The 27,478-nt window shown below is 33.2% G+C and overlaps 1 protein-coding gene across 1 annotated transcript; it reads right to left on the bottom strand.

The window, feature by feature from the left end:
• Window positions 1–8,424: 8,424 nt before the first annotated feature.
• Window positions 8,425–12,325, bottom strand: LOC18601793 (disease resistance-like protein DSC1). The gene is made up of 4 exons (XM_018119926.2): window positions 11,822–12,325; window positions 10,466–11,567; window positions 10,029–10,343; window positions 8,425–9,896 (listed from the first exon to the last, which is right to left on the bottom strand). The coding sequence occupies exons 1-4, from the start codon at window positions 12,298–12,300 to the stop codon at window positions 8,538–8,540; spliced, it is 3,255 nt and encodes a 1,084-aa protein (XP_017975415.1). The 5' UTR covers window positions 12,301–12,325; the 3' UTR covers window positions 8,425–8,537.
• Window positions 12,326–27,478: the final 15,153 nt, after the last annotated feature.

The raw sequence follows: 27,478 nt of genomic DNA on the forward strand, positions 1-27,478 counted from the left end.
CTTTTTATTATTATTTCATTCTTTTTATTTTAGTTTCTTTTTCACTTTTTTGTCAACGTTTTTAACACTTTTTACTGCTTTAGATTGGGAATTTCCTAGTGAGCAAGCTTTCCGCTAGGCTAATGGGTCAAAGACGGTAGAAACACAATTTTTTTTTCTTTTCGGTCCTTTATTGTATGAAAGCGCGTTGCTCATCTTTCTTTTCATTTCGGAGGAAACTACAGCAAAGACCATTTGCATGGACTCATTGAAAGAATATATCCAATAAATCAACAAGAAAAACAGCTCTATCTATCCATTTTGCGCTCTCATCTCATGGCTTCCTTTTCCCTCCTTCCACTTACTTGCGGTAACCAAATAACCAAGTGGTTTCAAGTTTAAATTAATACTGTGATTGATGTGAGTATTTATATATAATGCAAGAGTGTGCCTCTCGGATCAGAAGATAATTGAATGAGTAAAGTTTAAACTTAAGCATGCATTACATTGATTTAAACTGGAAGCACTATTATCCACCTATCTTTGTGTATTTGCTGCTGACGTTTATCAAATAGGAAAGTTTTTTTTATGTTTATCAAATTAGTAAGCACTAATATATATATATTGTATATGCAAAAATAAAAAAAATTAGAAATTAAGTAGCATGCATGCTTGCATCTAAATTTTTATCAACAAAATACATGAACAAGCAAAAAAAGTAGAAGAACTTACCTCATTATTTTTGAGCATACCTATGCCAGGAGATTTCAGGCTTTTTACAAATCAAGCAGTCCCAAGTGGGACTAGTATGTATAAACTCTAGACACGAGGCCAGACTCACTACTTCATCTTGTTTCACTGATTCAGGAAGAGTGCTACTGAAAAGGCCATTCTGTAGTTCCAGTATAGCACTAGAATGAGCCATGGGCCAATTCCAATTCCCTTCTCTTATTAAGACATCAGTAATTTCAGTTTTTCATAAATGAGGCTTCTGCCATACTTGCTAAGCAAAGGGCCACTAGAATGCCAGTTATCATGCCACAAGAAAGTAGTTTCGCCATTCCTTGTAGAATAGCTTGAGTAAAGACCTGGCTGTATCCATCCCTCAACTTCAAGATCTTCCTCCAATGCCAGCTACAAATATTTAGAGTTTTGACTTGCCAAAAGCTCTTGTTTAAGAAGGTACATACCCACCCAAGCTGCACAAACAGAGCCTTTTTAAAAGGATAACTAAATGAAATTTTAAAAGATTTTTTTAATTAAATTATTGTTTTATATATCAACAATAATATTAGAATGTTAATATATATTTATTTATTAATTTTTATTTGATTTATTAATTTCTTTAAATATAACCTAATCAGAGAGGATTAAGGAATCTTGAAACCCTACCTATGGAATTTAAATGGTCATATAATAGTAATTCTTTTAAATTTTTGCATAAGATTCTCCAAGAAAAATGAAAATTAGATTTTTTCGTGTTAGTCAGATGGCTTCCCCCCTTCTCAAAGGCCCAAAACAGATGACAATCCTTACCTTAGGTGTAGAATTATGATCCAAATTCAGAATTATTTTGACCCAAGAGTTTTCAGACCTTCAATGGTTAGGCGTTCTTCTTTGGGAAAAACTTAAGCTTCCTCCCTTTTTGGCTCATATTTCCATGATCTTCATTTCTCTTTGCATCTCAATGCTCTCAAAATCTCTAAATTACAAAACACACCCCTTCACTATCATAGGGCAGCTGAAGCAAAAAGAAGTTCAAAAGAAAACATTATAGTCAGACAAGGTTTAAAAAGGGTTCAAGGCGGTTGCTGCTTCCCTTTCTCTATATTACTTGACTCTCTCTATGAATTTTATTTTTTCTTCAGATGTTATTTTCTCAAACCCATTTGCTCTTCTCTCAAAATTTGCCTAAAAATCCCACTTAATTTTCAGTTTCACCACTTATTTAATAATTTGTTGGTGCAAATGGGTTTAGATGGAATTTAAGAACTGGCAAAATGGACTTCAAGGCAAGCCTTTTAATGGACTCTATCTTTAAGACTTATTTAGTCCTCACCACTCAGTATGTAAAGGGGAAAATGCGAATAACCTTAGGGATACAATGAAGCCAACATCTAACTTTGTCTTTCACTTTGCAAGAGTAGACCGTTAGATACACCAGAGGGTTTACAAAGTTGTTCAGCCTTAGAGCCTACTTTCTGCAGCAAGTAGATTATAAGAAATTTGGATGTTTTTATAGTTGATGGAAACTTAAGTGTTTATGTTAATAGAACAAAACACTTTTCTTGCTCTTGATTTATGTGCTCTTGGTTTGTTTTTGATTTGATGTTTCAAAATGGTTGACAACAAGCCCTTTATACAGGTTTGCAAGTATCTCTTCTTCAAGGACACAACTCTTTCATTAAGGCACCATTTTATCTAAAAGACATCTTTACATTTTGCAAGACACAACATTTGGATAAAGGTATTGTTTCAATAATCATCTTATGAAAAGACAACTATTCATTTCATAAAACATAATCTTTGACTTATAATTTGAAATAATAACTTTCCATATTTAACTGTTGAGCGATGGTGTTTTTTTTATTTGTCTCATAACAGTTGGATGTTATTTTACCAAGAGACATAACCACTCAAATGAAAACCTACCTACAATCCAATAGTCACTTTATGTAACTTTATGTGACATAACCTTTGTGCTAAGATAGCTTTTCATTATATGATATAATCTTTGATTTTGAAAATACACCAACAATCCCCTACCATTTTCAAAATTTCCAAATACTAACAACTTTAGAAATTTTGTGCATAAATGAAGGTATCTCGCAGATTTGAACCTTTACTTAGTAAATATGGTTGGTTATAGTTTGAATTGAATGGTTGACCATGCATTGAACTATTGATTCTTCATTTGATTAGTCGGGCCACTAAACACACATAAGCTTCCTTGCCACTTTGGATCTAGTTTTGCCAACACGTTTTATGACCTTGTGTTTTGCATTCATGAGTGAGTGCTATTAGAGTCAAGCTTTTAGCTCCTAGAAGCGGCCACACTTCCACTCACATAGGTAGCTTCTATCAAAAGTACTCCGTAATTATAGTACTTCAATATATACATGTTATGGGTCTATTAAGAACTTTTGTTTAACCTTACCTTACGCATTACGGTAACCAAGCATTATACACCTTGGGATGAAGAATATAAATTAGTGCTTGCAATCATCCATGTAGTAGAATGGTTAGCACCCAAGACTTGCAAGTCAACCACATGCGTCGAGGTGAGCTCCCACCATTGGAGATTTAGTTGATAGGCTTGAGACCCATCCCTCCTGAGGTTTTTATTACCAAGTCCTTTTAGACTTTTAGTAAACAGATCTGCTAAATTTTCACAAGATCTCCCATAAATTATAGTGACTATACCATCACTAATTCATTGTCTTACAATGCTATGTCGAAGTCCAATATATTGACTCTTTCCATTGTATGCTTGATTATATGCCTTTGATACAATTGCTTCATTATCACAATATATCAAGATTAGTGCCATTGGTTTAGGCCACAACGGAATTTCATAGAGCAAATCTCTCAACCATTCCGCTTCTTGGGTGGCAGATGCTAAAGCTATAAATTTAGCCATCATAGTGGAGTTTGTTTGACAAGATTGTTTCTTAGAACCCCAAGAAACAACACCCCCAACAAGTCTAAAAATCCAACCAGTTGTAGAAGTATGATCCATTCTATTTGAGTTCCAACTAGCATCTGTATACCCTTTTAAAACTTAAGAAAAACCTGAATAACAAATGTCATAATTCTTTGTACTCTTTAAGTATCTTAGAACTTTATGAACAACATACCAATGTTCTTTACTTGGTTTACTTGTAAATTGACTTAGCATTTCAACCGTAAAAGCATTATCTAGCCTTGTACAGACCATAGCATACATTAAGCATCCAATCATCTTTGCATATTCATTTTGTTCTATTGGCTTGTCTTTGTTAGGTACAAGCTTTAGATTAGAATCATAAGGCGTAGACATTGGCATACAATCTGACTTACCATATTTCATTATAATCTTTTTAATGTAATGAAATTGAGACAATGTTAGGCCATTATTGTCTCTCGTTATTCTTATACCAAGAATAATATCCGCCACACTAATATTTTTATGTCAAAATTATGTGACAAGAACCTTTTTGTGTTCTCCACTTGTTTTAAACTAGTACCAAAGATTAACATGTCATGTACATATAAACAAATGATGACACATCTACCATTATGGAACTTACTATAGACACATTTGTCAGATTGATTGATTTGTAACCGTTAGCTAGCATAACTTCATCAAACTTTTGATGCCATTGTTAGGCACTTGTTTTAATCCATACAAGGACTTTACAAGCTTACATACTTTCCTTTCTTGACCAAGAAAGACAAACCCTTCAAGTTGTTCCATATACACCTCTTCATCTAACTCACCATTTAGGAATGCTGTTTTAACATCCATCTGGTGAATTACCATCTTATGTATAAATGCAAGTGCTGTAAGCACTCTAATTGTAGCTATTCTTGCTACCGGTTCATATGTATCAAAATAATCAACACTTTTATTTTGTTTAAAGCCTTTTGCCACTAGCCTTACTTTAAACTTATTTACGGTTCCATCAATTTTCATTTTCTTTTTGAAAATCCACTTATAGCCTATTAGCTTGGAACTTGGTGGAAGGTCTACCAATTTTCACGTTTTATTTCCCATTATCGAGTGCATCTCATCTTGTATTGCTTCTCTCCAAAATGAAGCATCCCAAGACTTTATTACCTCCTCATAAGTTTAAGGATCAACTTCACCTTCTACATTAAAACAGTAAGGTAAGTATTCACATGTTTGTTCTCTTGTACCTTCTACTAAGTACATGAGAAAATCAAATCCATATGTCTTTGCTTTTTTAATTCTTTTACTTTTTTGAAGCTCAATGGTTTTCTCACCATTTTCTGAAAGTTTATTGCTTTTTGTTACTAGTTTTTTGGGTCTTGGAATTGAATTGAACCTTGTTTCATCAAATATAACATCTCTTGATTCTATAATTGTATTAATGGAATATGAATCATTGGGCTCTATCACTATGAAATGATATGCTTTACTGTGTTAAGCATATCCTATAAGTATACATTTAATTCATTGTCATCCAATTTCCTTTTCTTTTATTTTGGAACTTTTACTATAGCTCGACATCCCTAAACTCTTAAATAATTAAGGTTTGACTTTCTTCCTTTTCATAGCTCATAAAGAGTAGTTTTACTCCTTTTGTTTAGGATTCTATTTAGTATATGACAAGCCGTTAATAAGGCTTCGCCCCAAAATCCTTTCCCCAAACCTAAATTAGAAAGCAAAGCATTGACCATTTTTGTAAGAATTCGATTCTTACGTTTTGTTTCACCATTTTGTTCTAGTGTGTATAGAGCAGTAATCTCATGAATAATACAATAAACTCAAAATACTTGGGATCATAATATTCACCTATTCTATCACTTCATAAACATTTGATAAGCAATTCACAATACAATTCAATTTCATTTTTATAAATTCTAAATTTCTTCATTGCTTCATCTTTAGTATGCAATAAGAAAACATAGCAATATCTAGAAAAGTCATCTATAAATGTTACGAAGTATTTCTTTTCACCAATAAATGGAGTACTATGCATGTCACAAACATCATAATGTATTAATGCAAGTAATTTGGAGTTTCTTTCTACCTTAGGAAATGAGCTTCTTGTGACATAACCTTTGAGCTAAGATAGCTTTTCATTTTGTGACATAATCTTTGATTTTGAAAATACATCAACATAATTTGATGTCCATCATCAAAACCCCCTTAATTTCTTCTAATCTTTTAGACAAATTCGATCATTTTGTTCCCTTTGATAATAGAAATCCCTCAATTCTTGACCAGAACCCTCCAAAGATTGATTGTTTCAAGCCCACGACAACAACGGTCTGAATAGGGAAAAGTCTACTAATTGAGGTTGTATTTTATTTCACTTCATTTAATTTGATTGGTCAATAGGGTTGTTGGAGTGATAGGAAAAAGCCTAATGTTTTTTAGTAATATTTTAGAGTGAAAATAGGAAATCAATTTAATGAGGGGAATTGTGTATCATAATTAGTCACCCTTTTGAATTAATAAATCCATCATTTTACTTTCCCATGCTCTTACCTTATTTCTGTGTTTGTATAGGGAAATGTGCATGTCTGTGTATGCCAGTGCATGCATAAACCTTATTTATGCATTTTTTTATTAATGTTTTCATAAAATGAAATAGTTTATTATCAAACATGTCTACTTTAGAATGATAATGTTGAATTGAACATGCCTGTGATGGATTGGCTGGATTTGTATTTTATTTTCCAAGTGACAAAAAATGTTGAAGTTTGCCCTCCTTGTATGTTTTTGGTATTGTTAGGCATGTTATGGTGCTATGTTTGGTATTCTCTCCATTTGTTGTACAAGCAAGCAACAATGGAGTACATGCATTTAAATTATCTAATATAGCATCAATATTTAAGATTAGCACAGTGTAATGAAGCTTTATGGTGTTCTTTTTTTTTTTTCTCTCTTTAAAGGGCTTTAAGTTGTTATTAGCATTTCATGTTGATGTTTAGACATAGAATAAGTTGGATTTTTGTAGGATTCTTGCAAAATTTATAGATTTCATGTTGATATATAGTAGTGAGGTGTCTTGGTGCCTCACATGAGTGTGATTGAGTACACTTCTGAATTGCAGAGTCTCTCTGCAACTACTAGCTAATAGCTATAAGAGAAATACATTTGTCGATTAAATCTTATAATCATTGTTTTTTGTTTACATTCCATTGTGCAGTCAGCATGAGTACTCAAATCTGTGTGCCATTAGAAAACTTCATCTTGATGTTCAGTGGCAGAGTCAAGATTTTACATTTAAGGGGACGAAAAATAAAAAAACAATGTTTATAAATTAAACATTTATATTAGAAATTCAATGTTTAACAATAATATAAAACAATTTAGACAAAAAAGTTCATATGAAATTATACAAATAAATCCTGAAAATTATTCAAAGGAATAAATTTTAATAATTTACTTAAAAGAATTAACTAGTATAATCATAAATAGTTTAATGATGAGAATAATCTCAATTTCTAGATAAACTTAGCAACAAACAAAAATTAACAAACATAATAACAAAAATCTCAATGGGAAGCAATCCCTTGAAACATATTAAGGACTATCAATAAACAATTCAATGGAGAAGCAATTTTCTAAAATTAATCACAAAAATTAAATACACTATTAATAAACAATTCAATGAGTAAGCAATCCTTGAATAGCAAACTTAATTGTTCATAAGAATTTAAGAAAAAAAAACACAATTAATTTGTAGGAAAACAATAAAGCAATCCCTAAATAAATAAGTAATAACTAACCTTAAGTGCTTAATCAAATTGCTTTTGACAAAAAATAGCTAAGATGGTAAATCCTAAATCAAAATCATCAAGTAAAAATTATTAAGTAAAGAAAAAAATTTAAAGTAAAAAATGATAAAAATAAAATAAGTAAATAAACCAATCTTATCGATTATCATGAAATGAAAATTAAGTTATTGACTAAAAAGAATGCTGACAAGCAAAAAGTGTAAAAAAATTATTTTTTTGTTTGTACAGTATTTGGTAAAAAGAAAAAAGAGCAAGTGATGGTTGTGAGGTTTTAGAGAAGTGAGGTTTGAAAATAATTCTATTGCAATTGGTTTTATTTTTTTTTTTTTAAATGCAATTGGTTTTGTTTTAGTCCTATTAAAATTAGTTACTGACTAATTGTTGTGCGATATTTCACTAAATATAAAATTATTGTAGGAATAAAATTATAAAATTTTCAAAAAAAAGTCAAAAAAATTTTAAAATTTTTGTAGGGGAGAAATTATAAAATTTTTAAAAAGTAAAGGCAAATTATAAAAAATTAAAAATTATTGAAGGGGAGAAATTAAAATATTTTTTAAAAAATACAAATAAATTATAAAAATTTAACCCTCCCGCCTACCTTTGCATCTGAACATTTCGCAGCAAATAGTTTATGTGTGAAGTGATAATCATCTTCACAAAACCATAGCAAAATATTTTAACTAAAAAGAGAATTGTTGTTAAAGGCATTTTTTAGCAGAAAATAGTTTACATATTTTGCGTCAAGTCTGCATTCTCCTTCTCTTCAATCTGAAATTTTTTATTTATTCTTATTTTTTGGTTTTGGTTCAGAAAATAGAAATGGAGTTTATTTTTATTGTGCGGGACTTACAGTGTGAGATCTACCAAGGGAGAGGGGAATGCGTCGAAGGAGGAAAGAGAGAAAGGACGGAGATATTGAAGAGCAGAGAAGTGTGAGGAACCACAAATTAGTGAGAGAAAGAAAAGAAAGGAGGGCAAAGGGGAAACTTTTTTTAATGGATCAAATAAAGTAAGACATCGTTGAGAACACGCCTCTCCTGGAAAGCAGACATTTGAATCAAAAGAAATTAATAAGGTTCCACTCATCTATCCTCCGGTTCTTCACCCTCTGAGCTAAAGTCTTCCGCTTCACCTTTGAAACGTTTAGGCTCTGGTTCATCTTCATCGCCAATGCTTAAACTTCTTTTGCGCTTCGAGTCTGCATCCTCGTAGAATACATGGACACCAAATTTCTTCACAAAGATATTAATATCTCTAGATCCGCCAAATAAATCACCTACCCGGTAGAAATCAAATGATGCCTCCTCATATAGCTTGTCTTTCAAAAACATGCCACTGCCATCAAAAACAATTAACACGCGATCTGGGTGCGGCAAATCTACCGGATCATCACAAATCCCTGACCACCCAAATTTGAAACTACGATCGTCATCATCGTCTATGCTTTTAAGTTTGCATTTGCCTTTAAAAAAGAATTCCTGGTGGTCTTTAAAAAAGAATTCCTCGTGGTTTTCATCAGTACAGTGAATCACAATGCATATAGCAAAACACAAGAATCTCCTACGACACCTATTTGGATGTAGCTTGACAGTAATGGAAGAGTTTGGGCTCTGTTGCTCAAACCTTTCTGGTATTTCACTTCCAGGAAAACAACAACAACATTCTAGGTCTCCTGATCCACGAGGAAACTCCTTTGACAATTGCTTTGCCAAGCAGTGAATTCTGAGCAGTTCATTAGCTACAATGTTGTTGATTGCATTATGATTCAGGTTGAAGCAATGATCAAAGCTGAAGTAACCATGATAGCTCCCAACGAATCTAGTTTGATTGTGATCTGCGAACGATACTTCTTTTAATGATGTGCAGCCTTCGGCAGACATATATATTAGACTCGGTGGAAGCTCTGGCAATGATTTAAGGTATTTGCAATTACTCACGGTAAGGACTTCAAGGCTTTTAACGACACCGCTCGGTAGTTTTTGAATCCTTGTGCCGTCCATTTCTAATGTCAGCAACATTAAGCTCGATAAGTTCCTTGGAACTTCTGGGAATTCGGCGAATGGGCAACCAATGAGATATAGACTTCTCAAAGAGCCCAGCTTATAGATATTGCTGGAAACATTTTTAACCTTCGAGCCACCCATGTGCAACTCTCTAAGTTGGAGGAGATGCTCAACCGAATCAGGCACTTCTTCTATCCCAGTTCCAGTTAAATACAATGAATCTAAATGACACGGGACCTCAGGAAATTTCTTGAGATTACGACAGAACTGAATATATAGTCCTTTGAGAGATTTCAAATGATTCAGGCACGGAAGTTCAACCAAACTTCTGCACCTATCAAGGTCTAATATTTCAAGGTTTGTGGCTTGTGAGAGATTTGGGATCCTGATTAAATTTCCAGACTCTCTAAGGGAGAGCACTCTTAAATTCACAAGATTCTGTGTAACAAAAATGAAATATAACTAAAATTAGTTTATATGAAGTCTCTATTAAACTTTGGGCTATAATAAAAAAGAAAAACAAGTAGTAAAACATAGGGTTATAATAAATATAATATTAGAGATTAATACCTGGTCTCCATCCCAAAGTTGTTCAATATCGCTCTCAGGTAATATTAATTGAACAAGATTCTCTGGACAAAAATTTGATGGCACAGATTTCAACGGGTACTTCTCCCAATAAAAATACCTCAGCTTATCAGATAGTGATTTGAGACGTTGTGCAGGAAGCAGAATCTTTTGCTTTCTAGAATGCCGGTATTCACTACTGTCATAGAACTTGATAAATTTAAGATGAATCATTCTCTTAAAAGCCGTAGCACGTAACTTTATTGGCTCAACAATATTGGACATGTTGAGGCACATTCCTTCAATTGATTTAGTCCCCTAAAATCAACCACAAATCAGTAAGCATATTTATATATAAAAAATAGAGATTAAGTAGCATGCATGCATCCAAATTTTTATCAACAAAATACATGAACAAGAACAAAAGGTAGAACAAGTACCGAATTTTTTTTGAGCACTTCAGACACATCTTTGGAAGTCCATAATCGACTACGTTCTTCAGGCTTGTTGGATTCTGAACGAACAACTTCCCTACCCATTTCTTGTAGCAAATCATGCATCCAAAGGGTGTTAGACTCAGCAACATATAAGAGGCTTCTATCAATGAGGTTGGTAATTCCACCAAGAGCACTACCACTATAACAACTGTCTAATATCTTTTCTACATCGTCTCTATTATACCCTTTAAAGAAGCATGCAATATCAAGAAATATGCACTTCTCTGTTTCATCTAATCCATCATAACTAATCTTCAAAATTTTTTGAATTTTTTGGTGGGGATGTTCTTTTAATTTCTTCATTTCACTTTCCCAGTATATTCTGCTCTTTTGATAAAATGCTGAACCCAATACTTTGAGAGCTAATGGAACACCTCTGGCATATTGCAATACTCTGTTTGATAGATCCTTGAAATCATCGACTGGATGGTTTTGCTTGAAGGCAGACAGAGAGAAAAGCTGAAGAGAGTCATCGTAATTTAATTCCCGAACCTCATATAATGCATCAACAACTCCATTCCTGAGGACTTGTTTATCCTTAGATGTTACAATAATTCTACTTCCTGGACCGAAGTGATTGTGTTTAACACCTAACTTTTCTAGCTGTTCAACCTCACTAACATCATCAAGGACAACAAGAACTCTCTTATAACGGAGTCTATCAATGGTGAATGTGGATCCTATTCTGGGAGTACTTATATGGAGGTTTTTCTCTTCAAAAATATTGGAAAGAAGTTTATCCCGTAGAGAAGTGATTCCACCAGGTTCCCCTGACTCTTCCCTAACATTTGCCAGGAAGTAGTGACTTTCAAACTGGGAAAAGACCTCATCATAAATAGCTTGAGCAAGAGTTGTTTTGCCTATACCACCCATCCCCCAAATTCCTATGATACGAATGTTTTCCCTATCACCAACGCATAACGAGGATTTAATTTGCTCCATTTGAGGACCTATTCCAATCAGTCCCTCACAATCACTTGCAGACATGCGATTCAACTTCTTCAGAACATCTTGAGCAATATCCTCAATGATTGTGGGCTCATGCCTACCAAATAAGCAAAAGGCGAGGATGGTAACAAAATAGAATGAACCACAAATGAAACTCAATTGTCTAAATAGAACCCGTTACAATAAGACAAATTCATAGATAAAATAAGTTTCAATTCATATGTTGAAAAAAATGTATACCAAAAGCATCAAATAAAGAGATAGAGAAAAAAAAAATAAAGAGATAGAGAAAAATAAGAGGAATATAAATCAAGTGAAGCAGGAAGAGTAAGAAGTATAAGGAGTACTCACTCATCTTTTTTTATATGAAAGCCGCTTAAGTTACCAGCTTGAGTCAAAGCATGTCTCCACTTCTGGACCTTGTCTATCCTATTCTTTTCATGTTCAGCAAAAGCCTGTTGAAAACTCCCAGTCTGTTTCCGTACGTCTGATGGGTCAACATGGTAGAAAATGGGCACCACGAGCAGTCCCTTTGTATCCTTGAATTCCATTATCTTGGAGAGTTCTTCCAAGCACCATGATGAAGAAGCATAGTTTTTAGAAAAAACAATCGCTGAAATCGTGGACTCTTGGATTGCTTTCAACAGCGCTGAAGAAATTTCCTCTCCCCTTGGCAATTCTTTGGAATCAATATAAGTTCCAATTCCTTTCCGTTGCAAAGCTTGATCTAGGTAAGCGAGGAAGTTATTGCGAGTGTCTTCGCCTCTGAAACTCAAAAAAACTTGGTGCTTTAGTGGACGAGAGGAAGAAGGAGAGGAAAGGGAAGCCATCAGAGAGCAGAAATTGGTTTTCTGCGAATTCGAGTAGAAGCTGGGATTATTTATAATGGGGTAATCGTAACTTCCTTGAAAGTTCAACGAAATGCCTTGGCTTATCATAAAGGAGTAGAGCAATTAATAATTGAGGAAATTATAAAAAATAATTTTTTTTATAAGTTTAATTTAAAAATATTATTTTTTATAATTTTAACTATTTTTAGTTAATTTTTGACATAAGTTAACAATAATATTTTTTAAATAATTTCAGACAAATTAAAATGATTTCAGTTTTCTTTATCCTGCCATCCAGATAAAAATTTTAAAATTAAATATCGATTTCTCTCTTTGATCAAATACTATTTATTTCGCCATCCAAAGATGACATTAAGCTCTTTCTTATTTTGTTTTATTTTTTTAGATGGTAGATCTTGAAGTTTTTAAGGACAATAAATAGCGATTTTGCCTCTTTATGATGATTGCAGGCAACATGATAAATTTGGTAATTGGATGTTTTCTGATGATGACTTGCTTTGAAACGTGTGTTGTAATGGAGATGTCTGTGTTGATGAGTTGAATTAAATTGGTTAAAATGATAGGTTCAGGGAGAAGAAATAGCTAAAGTACGTTTGATGGAATTTATGATAGTTTACGATTTTGTTTTGTTTGGGATGGGGATGATTGTTAAGCATATTTGTTGGGGATTTTGAATTGAAATTGTTCAAAGAATATTTTGTAAAGGAAGTATATTTTGTTTTTGCATAAGGGGAGTGAGCAAGACCCTCCTGATTGGAATTTATTTGTTTTGCTTTGGAGGGTTATGGAGTTTTGTACCCTATCTTTCATGAAATGCACAAATTCATGGCTTAGCAAAAAAAAAAATATATGTTTGAGGTTCTTGAGTTTATTGATTTATTCATAAAACCCTAAAGTTAAGGAGTTAAAATTGATTAGACTGGTTTTTAAGTATTGCGAGATTGATTTTAGGCATTACGTGACTTAATCACTGCGTGATTGATTTTTAGGCATTGCGTGATTGATTTTTAAGTAATGCCTAAGTCACACAATGCCTTACTAACTGGTCACACAATGTCTTACTAACAAGTCACGCAATGCCTATCAACTAGTCACGTAATGCTTTATAAAAATCTAGTTACGTAATGCCCAAAGTCACTCATGTAATGTCCAAAGTCAGTACCTCAATGCCTAAAAACTAATCACATAATTCTCAAAAATCACCAAAACTACTATATTTCATTTAACAAAATCAACAACTTTAAACGATACACCATATTCCATTTAACAACATAATTAACGATTATACCTACTTGACAAAGAATGCTCAAAATGTTCAAAAGTTTTTATTCATATATAAAAAATCACTCTAAAATGCTTTAAAATACTCAAAACGCTAACAAGTTTTCTTCGTATATCAAAAATCACTCTAAAATGCTAAAAATGTTTAAACGTTTTTCTTTCTGGTAAAGAATATTCCAGAGATGAATAGTTTAGCAAGGAAAGCTCAAAAAATATGTGTTGGTTTGAGACGTAGACCTAAACATACTTGACTCGTAAATAGGTTTCGAGTTGAGACGTGAAGCTAAATAAATAGGTTGATTTTATTAAGGGTAATTTTGTTCAAATTTTAATTCTCTTAACTAAAAACAGTTAAAATTATAAAAAGATCTATTGTCAGAAATACCTTATACATGAGGCCCATTTAAAAAAAGAACTCTTAATAATTACTACCTATTACCGTTGTCCCACGCGATATTGTATGAATTTTTTTGAATTTGCCATTGACATAAAATAAATGAAGCACTTTAAATTTAATTTTAAAATGCTATTTTTTCATTAAAAAATATTATCTCATTTTTAATTTGAGAAAGAAGTTTTATACATATGTTGCGATCGTTGTTCACCAAGTGCTACATGTTTTTCAAAGTCTTTTAAAAAGAAATGATAAAATACCTTGATTTTTTAGTGTTTTTGGAGAAGTAAATATAGACCCATCTTGTAATTTTTTTTTCCAATTCAATTGATATTATTGTCTCATTTAGGTCATAAAAAATTTTCATGTAAAATCAATAACAATACTATATATTTAATCAACGCCATGGGTTTATAAAGTACGTGGATATATTTATATGATTGAATGAATTGATCAACATTGGCCGATTGACACCAAAGAAATAAAAAAGTCAAGCACTTTAAATTTTTATATATATTTAAATTTTATTTTTTCATAAAAAAGTTTTTAATTATATCCAAATTATTTTTAACAAGATTTCACATTGTTTTGACCAAAGACTTTAGGCTGTACATAACCATGTTGCCATGTTCAGTTATCATTACAACTGAACCCCTAAAAAAACTTATAAAGTTACACAAACATTCCCTTCCCTTCCCTTCATTCCAACAGGGAAATAGATCATTTTTTGACTTGAACTTAATCGGTCAGATAATATTATTTATTAGTAAGTAATTTAATTTTATCTTTTTTAAAAAAATATATATTTAAGAATATAAAATAAGTATTTATTATTTTAATAATAAAATTGGGGTTTAGCTTTAAAAATTGGAGGTCCCATGCATGGACCTAACTGACCTCCAACGCAAGGAGTAAAGATTCCTTAAGCCTGGTCGTTGTGGAAATTAACTAGAATTGACGAAGGATAAAAAGCGATGGAGCCAAGCTGACAGCAAACAATATTGACCCCAACCTTGGGACCCAAATCTTCACCTATCACTCGTAATTGATAATTCCGCATGTTACGTCGTTAAATAAAAAAAAGTTATAATTATAAAAAATTAACACTAGTAGCAATTATTTTTAAATTAATTTTTAATAATAATAAAGAAAAAAGATGAGCAAAAGTGCCATCAAAGAATATTGCAGGCGAGGAATGCAACTATTATATTAAAACTTCAATGGATGGATCAAGCTCATTATTAATTATTATGATTATTATTTTGATTCTTTGTCACTCTTTTGTCAATTATTTTAGCACTTTTTACTGCTTTTGATTGGAAATTCCCTAGTGCTTGGATAATGGGTCAAAGACGCGTTGCTCCTCTTTCTTTGAATGAAAAATTATATTGCAAAAGAATGGGCATGCATGTTGGAAGGTTGAATTTGATCATTCCAATATCTCAATTCAATAGTTTTAGTTCTTTTACCTCAATTTTAATATATTTAGTTTTTTTTACTTTTATTAAAAATTAATTTAAAGATAATTTATAACCATATTAAAATTTTACTTTCAATTTGAATGACGTGACACTTTGATAGTGACACAATTACATGATCCATATTAATCTAAAAAATATCATATTTTATTTTAATTAAATAATAACTAATATTTTTTTGCATTTTGAAAAAATAAAAGCTTTTTGTAAAAGAATAAAACTTTTTTTTATACTGCATTTGTCTTATGGTAAAAATAATTCAAGTTGGCATGTTCCATCATCAACAAAAAAAAAGTCGTACTATAAATGTTTAACATTGTTATTAATTATTTTTAAATTGATTTTTAATAAGAATATTAGATTAAATTCAATAAAATTAGATAAAAAGATTAAAATAACAAAATTAAGATAATAGAGGGACAAATTCAAATTTCAACTCACAATTAACACAAGAATATATATGACAATAAAAAAAGAGAAATAAGCCAAATGTAAAATAATAACAGTGACATTGGAATTTGTAACTAATAATTCGATTTTTGTTGACTTGCTATTGCTAAATATTGGAAATAAGAGAAAAAATTGAGCAAAAGTACTATTGAAGAATATTGTAGGCCAAAAATGCAACTATTAAAACTTCAATGGATGGATCAAGCTCATTCTTAATTATTATTAGTGTTATTATTCACGCTTTTGTCAATTATTTTAGCACTTTTTACTGCTTTTGATTGGAAATTCCCTGGTGCTCGGATAATGGGTCAAAGACATAGAAACACAGAATCTTTTCTTTTCAGTCCTTTATCATACCAAAACGCGTTGCTCCTATTTCTTTTGATATTCGAGGAAACTACAACAAAGACTATTTGCATTGCAAGAATATATCCCTGAATTTAAGCTAAAGCAGTAGGAAATCAACTACAAAGCCGCTCCGTTTTATCCATTTTGGTCTCTCATGCAACGACTCATTGACAGAGGCAGTCCTAATTAAATTGGAAATTTCCGACATCTTGAACTTTCTTTCTTGTTATCTTCCTTTTTCCTTACATTTTGCACAGAAGAAACCAGGATTTTTCAATCTTTAATTGCAAAGACATGATTGTATTTGTACCCCAAAAAACCCCATCATTTTAGTCTTTAATTACATTGCTAGAGATTGATATATATAAAAGTATGCTTCCAAACTAAAACGAACAAGAAAAAAAATCAATGCTTTCAAAACAATATATACATATATATTGTTGGATATTTTCAATAATAATGAATGTGGGACATAATTTTACATTGAAAAAATAAAATGAAGAAGAGTTTTCTTCAAACAAAGAGGAAATAAAATTTAAAGTAATTTGCACCCGAAATTTGACTCATTGATTGGTATATAATCTTTTATCTAAAGAGTAAGGTTCGAATCTTTTTTCTCCCAACTAAAAAAAATTTAAAGTAATTTGACTAAAATGGGTTAAAGTTCAAAATGAACCATAGATGAGCTTTGTAAGAATTGATTCGTTTTGCAATTAATTAAATTAATAATATTTAATTAATAATAATTTATTATAATGACATATGGGCATATGGCACTTTTAATTTATTTTTAAATTGCCAACACAGAGGTGTTTCTGCAATCAATAATTATGACTGATGAAAACAAACAATCACGTCTGTTAGAAACAAATAGTCATATCTGTTGATATAAGGAATGCTTTCGAACTAAAACAAAGAAAAAATCAATGCTTTTAAAACTATATATATAATATGTATAAGCATTTGAAGGTACAATTGAAATATGATATCTGCTTTGAATGAAAAATCATATAGAAAAAGAATGGGCATGCATGTTCGAAGATTGAATTTGATTATTCCGATATCTCAATTCAATAGTTTTAGTTCTTTTACCTCAATTTTAATAAATTTAGTTACTTTATTTTTATTAAAAATCAATTTAAAGATAATTTATAACTGTATTAAGATTTTGCTTTCAATTTGAATAACGTGGCATTTTGATGATGACTCAGTTACATGACACATATTAATAAAAAAATCATATTTTATTTTAATTAAATAATAACTATTTTTTTTGCATTTTGAAAAAAATAGAAACTTTTTATAAAAAAATAAAACTTTTTTTTTACACTGATATGTGTCTTATGGTCAAAAGAATTCAAGTTGGCATGTTCCGTCATCAATAAAAATTAGTCGTACTATAAGTGTTTAATGTTGTTATCAATTATTTTAAAATTAATTTTTAATAAAAATATATAGATTAAATTCATTAAAATTAGGTAAAAAGATTAAAATAACAAAATTGAGATAATAGAGGGACAAACTCAAATTTCAACCCACAATTAACACAAGAATATGACAATAAAAATAAAAAGAAATAAGCCAAATGTAAAATAATAACTGCGACATTGAAATTTGTAACTAATAATTCGATTTTTGTTGACTTGTTTTTGCTAAATATTGAAAATAAGAGAAAAAGATGAGCAAAAGTACTATCGATGAATATTACAGGCAAGCAATGCAACTATCAAAACTTCGTTGGATGGATCAAGCTCATTTTTTTTAATTATTATTATTATTTCATTCTTTTTATTTTATTTTCTTTTTCACTTTTTTGTCAACTTTTTTAACACTTTTTACTACTTTAGATTGGAAATTTCCTGGTGAGCAAGCTTTCCGCTAGGCTTAAAAAAAAAAAAAAAAAGCTTTCTGCTAGGCTAATGGGTCAAAGACGGTAGAAACATAATTTTTTTTCTTTTCTGTCCTTTATTGTACGAAAACGCGTTGCTCCTCTTTCTTTTCATTTCGGAGGAAACTACAGCAAAGACCATTTGCATGGACTCATTGAAAGAATATATCCAATAAATCAACTAGAAAAACAGCTCTATTTATCCATTTTGCTCTCTCATCTCATGCCTTCCTTTTCCCTCCTTCCACTTACTTGCGGCAACCAAATAACCAAGTGGCTTCAAGTTTAAATTAATACTGTAATTGATGTGAGTATGTACATATATATAATGCAAGAGTGTGCCTCTCGGATAAGAAGATAATGTACATATGTGCATTTGAATGAGTAAAGTTTAAACTTAAGCATGCATTACATTGATTCAAACTAGAAGCACTATTATCTACCTATCTTTGTGTATTTGTTGCTGACGTCTATCAAATAGGAAAGTTTTTTGATTTTTATCAAATTAGTAAACACTTAATATATATATATATATATATATATATTGTATATGTAAAAAAAATTAGAAATTAAGTAGCATGCATGCTTGCATCTAAATTTTTATCAATGAAATACATGAACAAGTAAGAAGGTAGAAGAACTTACTTCATTATTTTTGAGCACATTATACACATCTTCATAAGTTCATAATCGAATACGTTTTTCAGGCTGTAACATCCCGTATTCTCGTATAGTAGTTAATGTAATCGTCTCGGTAATACGAAGAGTTAATTGTATGAAATAATTATGTGCATGATTGTTTAATTGAAGTTAAATAAAAATAAAAAATAAAATAATAATAAATAAATAATGAATGAATGAATAAAATAAAAGAAGGAATAAAGGGAGGTAAGATGAATAATGAGAAAAAATAAAGAAATGAGACATGTAAGAAATAAGTGGGATCATGTGCACATGAAAAAATTAAAATATATTTTTAACTTTAAAGCACGTGAAAACATGTAGGGGGCCGATCTCATGAAGCCATGAAGAGGGAAGAAAGAGCTAAAAAGTGGATAAGGATGGCTGGAAAGAATAAAGAGAAAAAGGGTGAAAGAGTTGGTCTTTGAGGCGAAATAAAAGAAAGAAAGAGAAAAGTCAAAGCATTAAATCATGTACACAAAAAGTGGGGGCCGGCCACTTGAACAAGAAGAAAGAAAAGAGAGGGTGGGCTGGAAGCAAAAAGAGAGAAAAGACAAGAAAGAATGGAAAAAGAAGGAGAAGGAAAGGAAAAGAAAGGAAAAAGAGAAGGAGAGAGAGAAGAAAAAGAGCTGAAAGAAAGAGAAAGAAGAAAGAGCTGGTACCGCCGGCTGGCAAAGAGGGAAAGAAAATCTGCCAAGCCGAGGAGAAAAGAAAGAAAAAGAAAGAAGAAAGGAGAAAGGAAAGGAAGGAGAAGGAGAGAGAAAAAAAAGAAGAGAAAAAGGGTGAGGCTCGGCTGGAAAAGAAAGAAAAAGAAGAAGAAAGAGAGAGGGAGAGCGGCGGTGCTGGAGGAGAAGAAAGAAAAGAGGAGAAAAAGAAGGAGAAAGAGAGAGAAGAAAAAAAATGAGCTTAGCTCAATAGGAAAAAAGGTAAAGAACTCATGAGAATGGCCCAATTGGCGACAGGGAAAGAAAAGTCCAAAAGATTAAAAAAAATAAAAGTAGAAATTTGGGCCAACTTAGCTCAACTTAAAAGTGGTTAAGTGAAGATTGTGAACTATAATGACGTGTCGGATAAAATAATGAGTCATTGATAAGTAAAAGTAGTGATGTAGTGTCTCGTTATTGTGAGGTGAGTGAGTGTTAAATTTTAAAAATTATATCTCAATAAATATATTATATATGTTACATTTGATAGTTGATGAAATTGTGGAAAGCATGAGTTGATAAAAAATCTCAGGTTGTTTGTGATTGCAATCAAGGATTTTAAATTCGTTTTCTTATACTATACGTAAGTATATATCTACAAAGTTTTAATTACATGGAAACAAACTTTTCAGTGGCTTTCACTTCAAAATCATACCTTGTAAGCTTGTGTGATGTTTAGGCCAATGGTCATTATTTTATTCATGAGATTTGATAAAAAAAAATAAATTTATTGATTTCACTTAACATGTTGATTTGTTGGATATGCCATGCTTTGAAATAAATAATGTATAACATTCAATTTATGATTATATTACTTTCGATCTGTTATGTTTTGCAAATGCATTAAATTGCAATGATTTTCATTTTAACGTGATTGAAATACTCTGGGTAGGACCTGTTACCACACCAGGTTAAGTGTGGTCTTTGTGCACAAAGTAAAAATTGTTGATTATCGATATTTGATTGTAAAAAGGAAGACCTGAAGCCCCGATTTATATTAGGTGGCATGAGTAGTTCTACGAGTAGGTAAAGGGGGACTTGAAGCCCCGATTTATAATGGGTGGCGTGAGTAGTTCCCACGAGTAAGTAAAAAGGAACCTAAAGCCCCGATTCATATGATGGCGTGGGCAGTTCCCACAAGTAGGTGATGATATCTGAGAAAGTAAGCCTAAGGGCTATACTAAACCTACCCGAGGATGATGCTCACTTGTGGATTTTTATTACACAATGCATAACATTAACACTTGAAATTTATCATTGAATGGCAAGTGAAATTTACATATTTATTGGTGATCAGTCATTTCGCATTTTATGTTTGAGACTCTTCATTCTACACTTGCAATTGGATTTACTATCAATTGGATACCGGAGTTAAAAGATTGTCTAGTACCTTAATTACTATCGTTTTCATATATGTTACTTGTGATTTATTATTTTTAAGACTTGCAAGGTATAAAATAAAATCTCTAAGTTTAATGGAGTGTGTTTCCTACGCTTACTCTTGGATTTATAAACATTCCACTTTTATGTTTGTTTCCCCTCCTCGCCTGCTCACAAGGTTGATGATGATCACTGAGTTTATGAGACTCACATCCCTCTTATTTCCCCTTTTGCAGACAAGGATTGGCCTAGCGTGTAATCATTGGTACGTGCGATCTACTGCAGCTAGGTAAAGGCATCTCATAGCATTTTATCCCGAGTCGCTCCGTTGTAAGAGGTCGAGTTGTAGCTCTTTGTTCATTAAGTTGTAAACGGATATTGATGTTGATATAAATAAATAATTGGAGATTGTGGACTTCAATGTGTGAATTTGTGATTAAATGATTTAAAGCTTGAATCAATTATTATGTTTATGGTTCAAGTTACGATATAAAAGTATTATTTTAAGTATTAATATGGAATAGTGATGATATGTAGTGAACTAATGGGCATTTCGAGAAAGGCTTGTTCGAGACTTGACGAGTCTTTCTCGAAGGTCTCAGACACTGGTAGCGACTGGGGAGGGGTCGTTACACAGGCCTTATGGATTCTAAATGAACAACATACCTATGCCACGAGATTTTAGGGTTTTACAAAGGGAAATTTTTTTTTTAGCCCTTAAATATAAAATGCTTTTGGAAATGGCCCTTCAGATAATTTTAACTGTTTTTAGCCAGAAAATGAGATTTTGAGACAAAAATGCCCTTAATGAGACATCTTCATTGACGCACACTCCCATACACACATAAAATGGGAAAAATAAATCTGCAAAGAATTTGTTCCCTCTAATTTTGTGCAAAACATCCAATTTTTTATAAAAAGCTTGTGTTAAACAAAATCATGTTGTAGGAGATGGTTTTTCATATATTTCGGACATGGCATTTAGATAATACGAGAAGGGTGATATTAAACCGAATGAGGAATTGATCGTGATGAATCCAAAGCTTCGAGAATGATGTGAAACTAGAAATCCCTGATACAGTGGTGAATTGAAAAGAGAAAGATGTGAATCCAAAGCACAAAATGGTCATGCTACAACAGGCCATATGTGACACAACTGTGTCACGGTAGGGTTTAGAGTTTGTGAAACAACATGGTGGGAATGTGTGACATGTCATGGTGGGAATGTGTGACATGTCATGGTGGGAATGTGTGACACGGTTGTGAAAAGGCAGGGTTTAGAGTTGGTGACACGCCATGGAGGGAACATGTGACACAACTCGAAAGGAATATGTGAGATGACATGGTGAAAATATGTGACATGCCAGTTTGAGAATGTGGCACGCCATGGTGTGAATATGTGACACGCCATGGTGAGAATATGTAAGATGACATAGTGAGCATATGTGACATGGCTGTGACACGACAGTGTTCAGAATTATAGGGGCACGCCATGGAGGGAATCTGTGAGCCGATAGGGTTTAGAGTTGGTGACACACCATGGAGGGAATGTGTGACATGGCATGGTGAGAATATGTGACACACTAGTGTGAGAATGTGGCACGCCATGGTGTGAGAATGTTACACGCCATGGTAAGAATATGTGAGATGGCATGGTGAGCATATGTGACATGACAAGGTTTAGAGTTTGTGACACGTCATGTAGGGAATCTATGACACTGTAGGGTGATAATGTAAGACGAGACGGTGAGAATATGTGACACGGTTGTGACATGGTAAGGTTTAGAGTTGGTGACACGCCATGGTGAGAATATGTGAGACGACATGCTGAACATATGTGACATGACTGTTAGACGGTAGGGTTTAGAGTTTATGACACGCCATGGAGGGAATTTGTGACACGGTAGGGTGATAATGTGTGAGACGGACAGTGAGAATATGTGACACGATTGGGTTTAGAGTTTGTGAAATGCCATGGTGAGAATATGTGACATGGCATGGCTTGAACATGTGACACGCCATGGGTTGAATATGTGACATGTGCCATAGTTTGAAATAAAAAAAAAGAGTGGACAAATAATGTGGAAACCGTTCGAACTTCCATTGAATGAATGAATATTATAGGGCCATTTCATTTTAATTATATATTTTTCAGAACTCGCAAACGTCTGTGTGAAGGAACTAAGAGAGTTTGATTCATTCCTCATTCCTAAAGGTACCAGATTGTTTGACTTCTTTGCAAGCTTAACGACATCATAGCAACAATGTCAGTTATCAGTGAAGAGGTCAATCAGTCTCACATTAAAACTTTCTTCTGTTCGCTCAGTTTTTTTCTAGGTTGGTTTGATATGTTCGTGTTTTTGCATTTGTTATGGTTGGACCAAAGTTTTGAAAGGGGTTTGCGTCTGCATATCATGTAACATGAACTAGAACATTTGATTTAGTATGTAGTGGTTTAATTGGTTTTTGGGGTTTTTAGCATGTCACCACATTGGGTAATCTATGGTAGTTCCTGTAATGAACAGTAATTATAGTGATTGACGTGTCATGACACGCCATGGTTGGCGTGTAACAACATTTGATTTGATATGCATGTCGTGTAACAACATTTTACTTAATATGCATGGCATGTAACAAAATTTTACTTGATATGCATGGTGTGTAACAACAACAATTATTTCTTTCTTCAGTATACCTTGTTGCACATTATAGGTTAACTCACTCGTGCATGTGTGCCATGTTTTGCAGATGCAATCCAGACCGTATGAGGATCTTGATAGTTTGTTTCTTGTGCCGAGGGAAAAGTGGGCATTCAAGGTCTCTATTAATACCCATTGTAAGTGATCGTAACTGTATTACATCAATAAGACTTTCCAAGAGAAAGGGGAGTACGATGCAATCAAGCGTACGTGTTTTGAAATGTTGTTGGACATATATCCACAAGGTTATTTTTGCGTTGGTCTCTTGCATAACATCATGATTTGTTGAATAACTGAGGTAGAGTCAATGGAGCATGAGCTATGGTTTGCCATTGGCAAGAGCAAGGCACGTATATTAAAGCAAAAGTTTTGCCTTATCACCGAACTGAAGTTTGGTCGAATGCCCGATGTGTTCACACGACCATATGAGGTTGTTACAGATGGAATTCATGCTAGATACTTGAACGGGGAGCAGAGCGTTAAGCTACAAGCGTTGCTTGATATGTTCCGTGAAAGCAACTTTTAGCAACCAGGAGACGTGACCAAGATGGCATTCGTCTTGATCACGAATAATATTTTATTTGGTCAACACTACTGTAGAAAGGTGATGCCTTGGCTCTTGTCATTGGTGGAGGGCATCGACGCTTGGAATGTCTTCCCTTGGAGTCACTATGTTGGAAGCTGACCAAGGACTACCTTTTGAAGGGGTTTGAAGTGCTTGCCTCAAACTTGCAAAAGGATACTTGTTTACGCTACAACATTTACGGACTCATGTGGGTGATACAAGTACTATCACATAACATTTTTTAATTTCCTTTTGACATAATAATTTATAGTTACACTCGTTTATCAATTACGGTCTGATAATGGTTACATTTGACTTGCAGTTATAAGTAATTGAGGCAATTACAGCCTTTTTAAAAATAATTGCCCCCTCTACTCTGAAGGAAAACGTTTACCCATGTATGTGCAAATGGCAATGCAATCAGAAGCTAAAAGACTTCTACAAGGTAGTTGAGAAGTTGGAGTCATCTCAGCATGTGAGTGAATAGTTACTAATTTTTACTGTGTATTTGTATAATAATTTTCCCTAAAATTTAATCACAATCCCTATTTTGCAGTTGTGGCCAGTCGAAACCTTAAAGCCTACCCCAGATGTGGTCAGACTGGAGTATTTTGTGGACATCGATGTCCTGTTATCTGAAGGACACCAATATGTGCTAATAAGGTACATGGAGGATCTAGCGGACTAGGGCTTAGATGCGAGGGAAAATAGGAGAAACTTGAAGGATAAAAGAGCCACTAGTGCCATAAAAAGAAGGTGCATCGTCGTTGTTGGAGTCAATGAGCTATCGGGGCCTGAGTTGATAGAGGAAGAGGACGACCATGGCAATAGCAGTGAACAATTGGTAAGGACAGTTTTAACGGTTTATGTTCAACAATTTCATATGTGATTATCAAATAATATATCTGTGTTTACAGTTAGAGCATGCGATGATAGCTCCACAACCATCAAGAGGTCTTCTTCAGACACACAGTGCTAACGAGCCATCGATAAGGTCAGTTCTAATGATTTGTGTTCAACATTTTCACATATGTTTATCGAGTAACATAGTAATTTCTATTATTACAATTGATAGAGGCAACGATAGCTCCTCAATGACTGATCGGTCCGGCTCAACCACACAGTGCTAACGAGCCTCCGGTAAGGATATTAAAGTTCTAACGGTTAATGTTCAGCAATTTCATATATGATTATTGAATAATACAGTAATATATGTTATTGCAGTTGACCCATTTGACAAGAGTCAATGACGGAGTAGTCACGAAATGTCAACTGCAACAAATCATGCGTAGGCATAAAAAAGACATGTTAGAGCTAAAGGTTTTAATTCAGTCATTGACTCTTGTAATGCAGATGTTTGGGGATCGTATTGTTCGTCTGATTTTGACAGCCTGAAATTACAAGTACGTTATTCTATCTTTATTCATATATTGGTGGTTTACATTAATCAGGTGTAGTCTTTTTTTTAATTCTCCGTTTATGGTATTTTATGACCTAACGAATTTTTATATTTATCTCGTTTTATAGGGTAATGCTTTATCGCACGATGATGGTGATGACCATGATGAAGTTGATGATGGGTAACATGATGAACCTGGTGTTCACATTCACCCTGACATTGTTACTGTTGACAGAGAGAATGTAACTCATGTCGACGACGTTCTCGATGATGTTATACCAGGGGATGTCACCCTTCAATCAGATGATATTGAAAGAGACCATGTTCTTGATACCGATTTGGTTATCGATGCATCTACAGGAAGGAAAGGGGACTTTCACTCAGTTGAGGCTGAAGGGGACCATCTTCCTAAGACTGATGCAGTAGTTAAGGCAATAGCAGGAGGGGATAAGAACCTTGCATCAGTTCAAGCTGAAGGGGACCATTTTCTTCAAAGCACTCTTGAAGGTAGTGCGTCACAGGTATCGTCACTAGAGTTGTCTGATGTCCATCATCGTGAAGCATTGATTTCATACCCAATTGAACGGGCATGGGTCAAAATGGCCAGCAAATACATGGCAAACTCGTACATCAACCCATCAGTGAGCCGTCGGGATGTTAAGAACTCAATGGTGGAAGGGTACAAAGCTTTCAAAAAAGACGAGTGTGCAAGGTAAGCTCATAAATAACATTGCAAATATTGTTTTTGAACGAAACATTAATCCACCAAGCCTTTTGAAATTCATTCTGTTACATGTGCAGGTGTAACGTCCAGATCTTAGTGGATCAAGGGGCTGATTTTTTCAAAACATTAGAGGATCTCAAAGAGGAAATGACAAGTGAACAAATAGACGCATGTCTCAACATACTCTGTAAGCGAATGATAAGGCTAAAGTCCAAATTGTACAACACTTGTGCATGCGTGGTTGATACGATATTATTCGTAAGTTTATTTGCAAATTTTTCAATTCTGAAAATACTAAAGTTTTTGATTGCATAAAGTGTAAGCTACTGTATACATGTTTCACAAGACACCATCCATATGCTCTACACCACATTTCTAATTAAAGATGGTCGGCCCACGATGAAAATTCCAAATGAGTTGCAGGAGTATGTGGAGGGTGAGAGGCCGATATATAGTAAAAAATGGGAAGATGTCGATTTCATCCTTGCGTCTTGCAATGTGGGTGGACATTGGGTGGTTGCGAAGATTGACTTAGTCAGGTGGATGATCAAGGTGGTGGACTCTGCAAGAACTTTGACCGCTAAGGATAACAGAGTGCGTGTGGCTTAGATGACACCCCTTGTGACAATGATCCCAATCATCTGCCACAAAGTTGGTTATTTCAACAAAATGCGCCGGAAGACACGAGATTCGACGTTTATGCCATTGGAAATTCATTTGCCCAAAGTTAAAGTGCATTTTCAGAATGATAGTGTCAGCTACGGTTCATTCCCCATAGGGTACATCAACAATATTTTACAATCAAAACCGATTAGAGTTAAGCAGAATATGATTGCTAATATACGTCGCTAATACGCTCTAAAAATTTTTAGCAATAGTTTAGAGAGCGAACCCTAAACTCCTACGCCATTAACATATCCGGAGTTGTATGTAGATTTTTGTGTGGATATAATTAATTTTATTAATTTTTCAATTCAGACACAGTAACTTGAATGATCAGAAGCTGATGTAAATTAAATTAAGAGGAAATTGTGAGAAATAGCTCTCCTCATAAGGTGATTTCAGAAATAATACTGTTTCCACGTGGCGTGTCATCTCTTAATACTGCAACAAGTCAGCGTGTCACCATAAAATGTCATCGACATGTAATAATTGGGGTGCGACAT

The sequence above is a fragment of the Theobroma cacao genome, chromosome 4 (assembly GCF_053813885.1).
Source record: "Theobroma cacao isolate CCN51 chromosome 4, ASM5381388v1, whole genome shotgun sequence".
Lineage (NCBI taxonomy): Eukaryota > Viridiplantae > Streptophyta > Magnoliopsida > Malvales > Malvaceae > Theobroma > Theobroma cacao.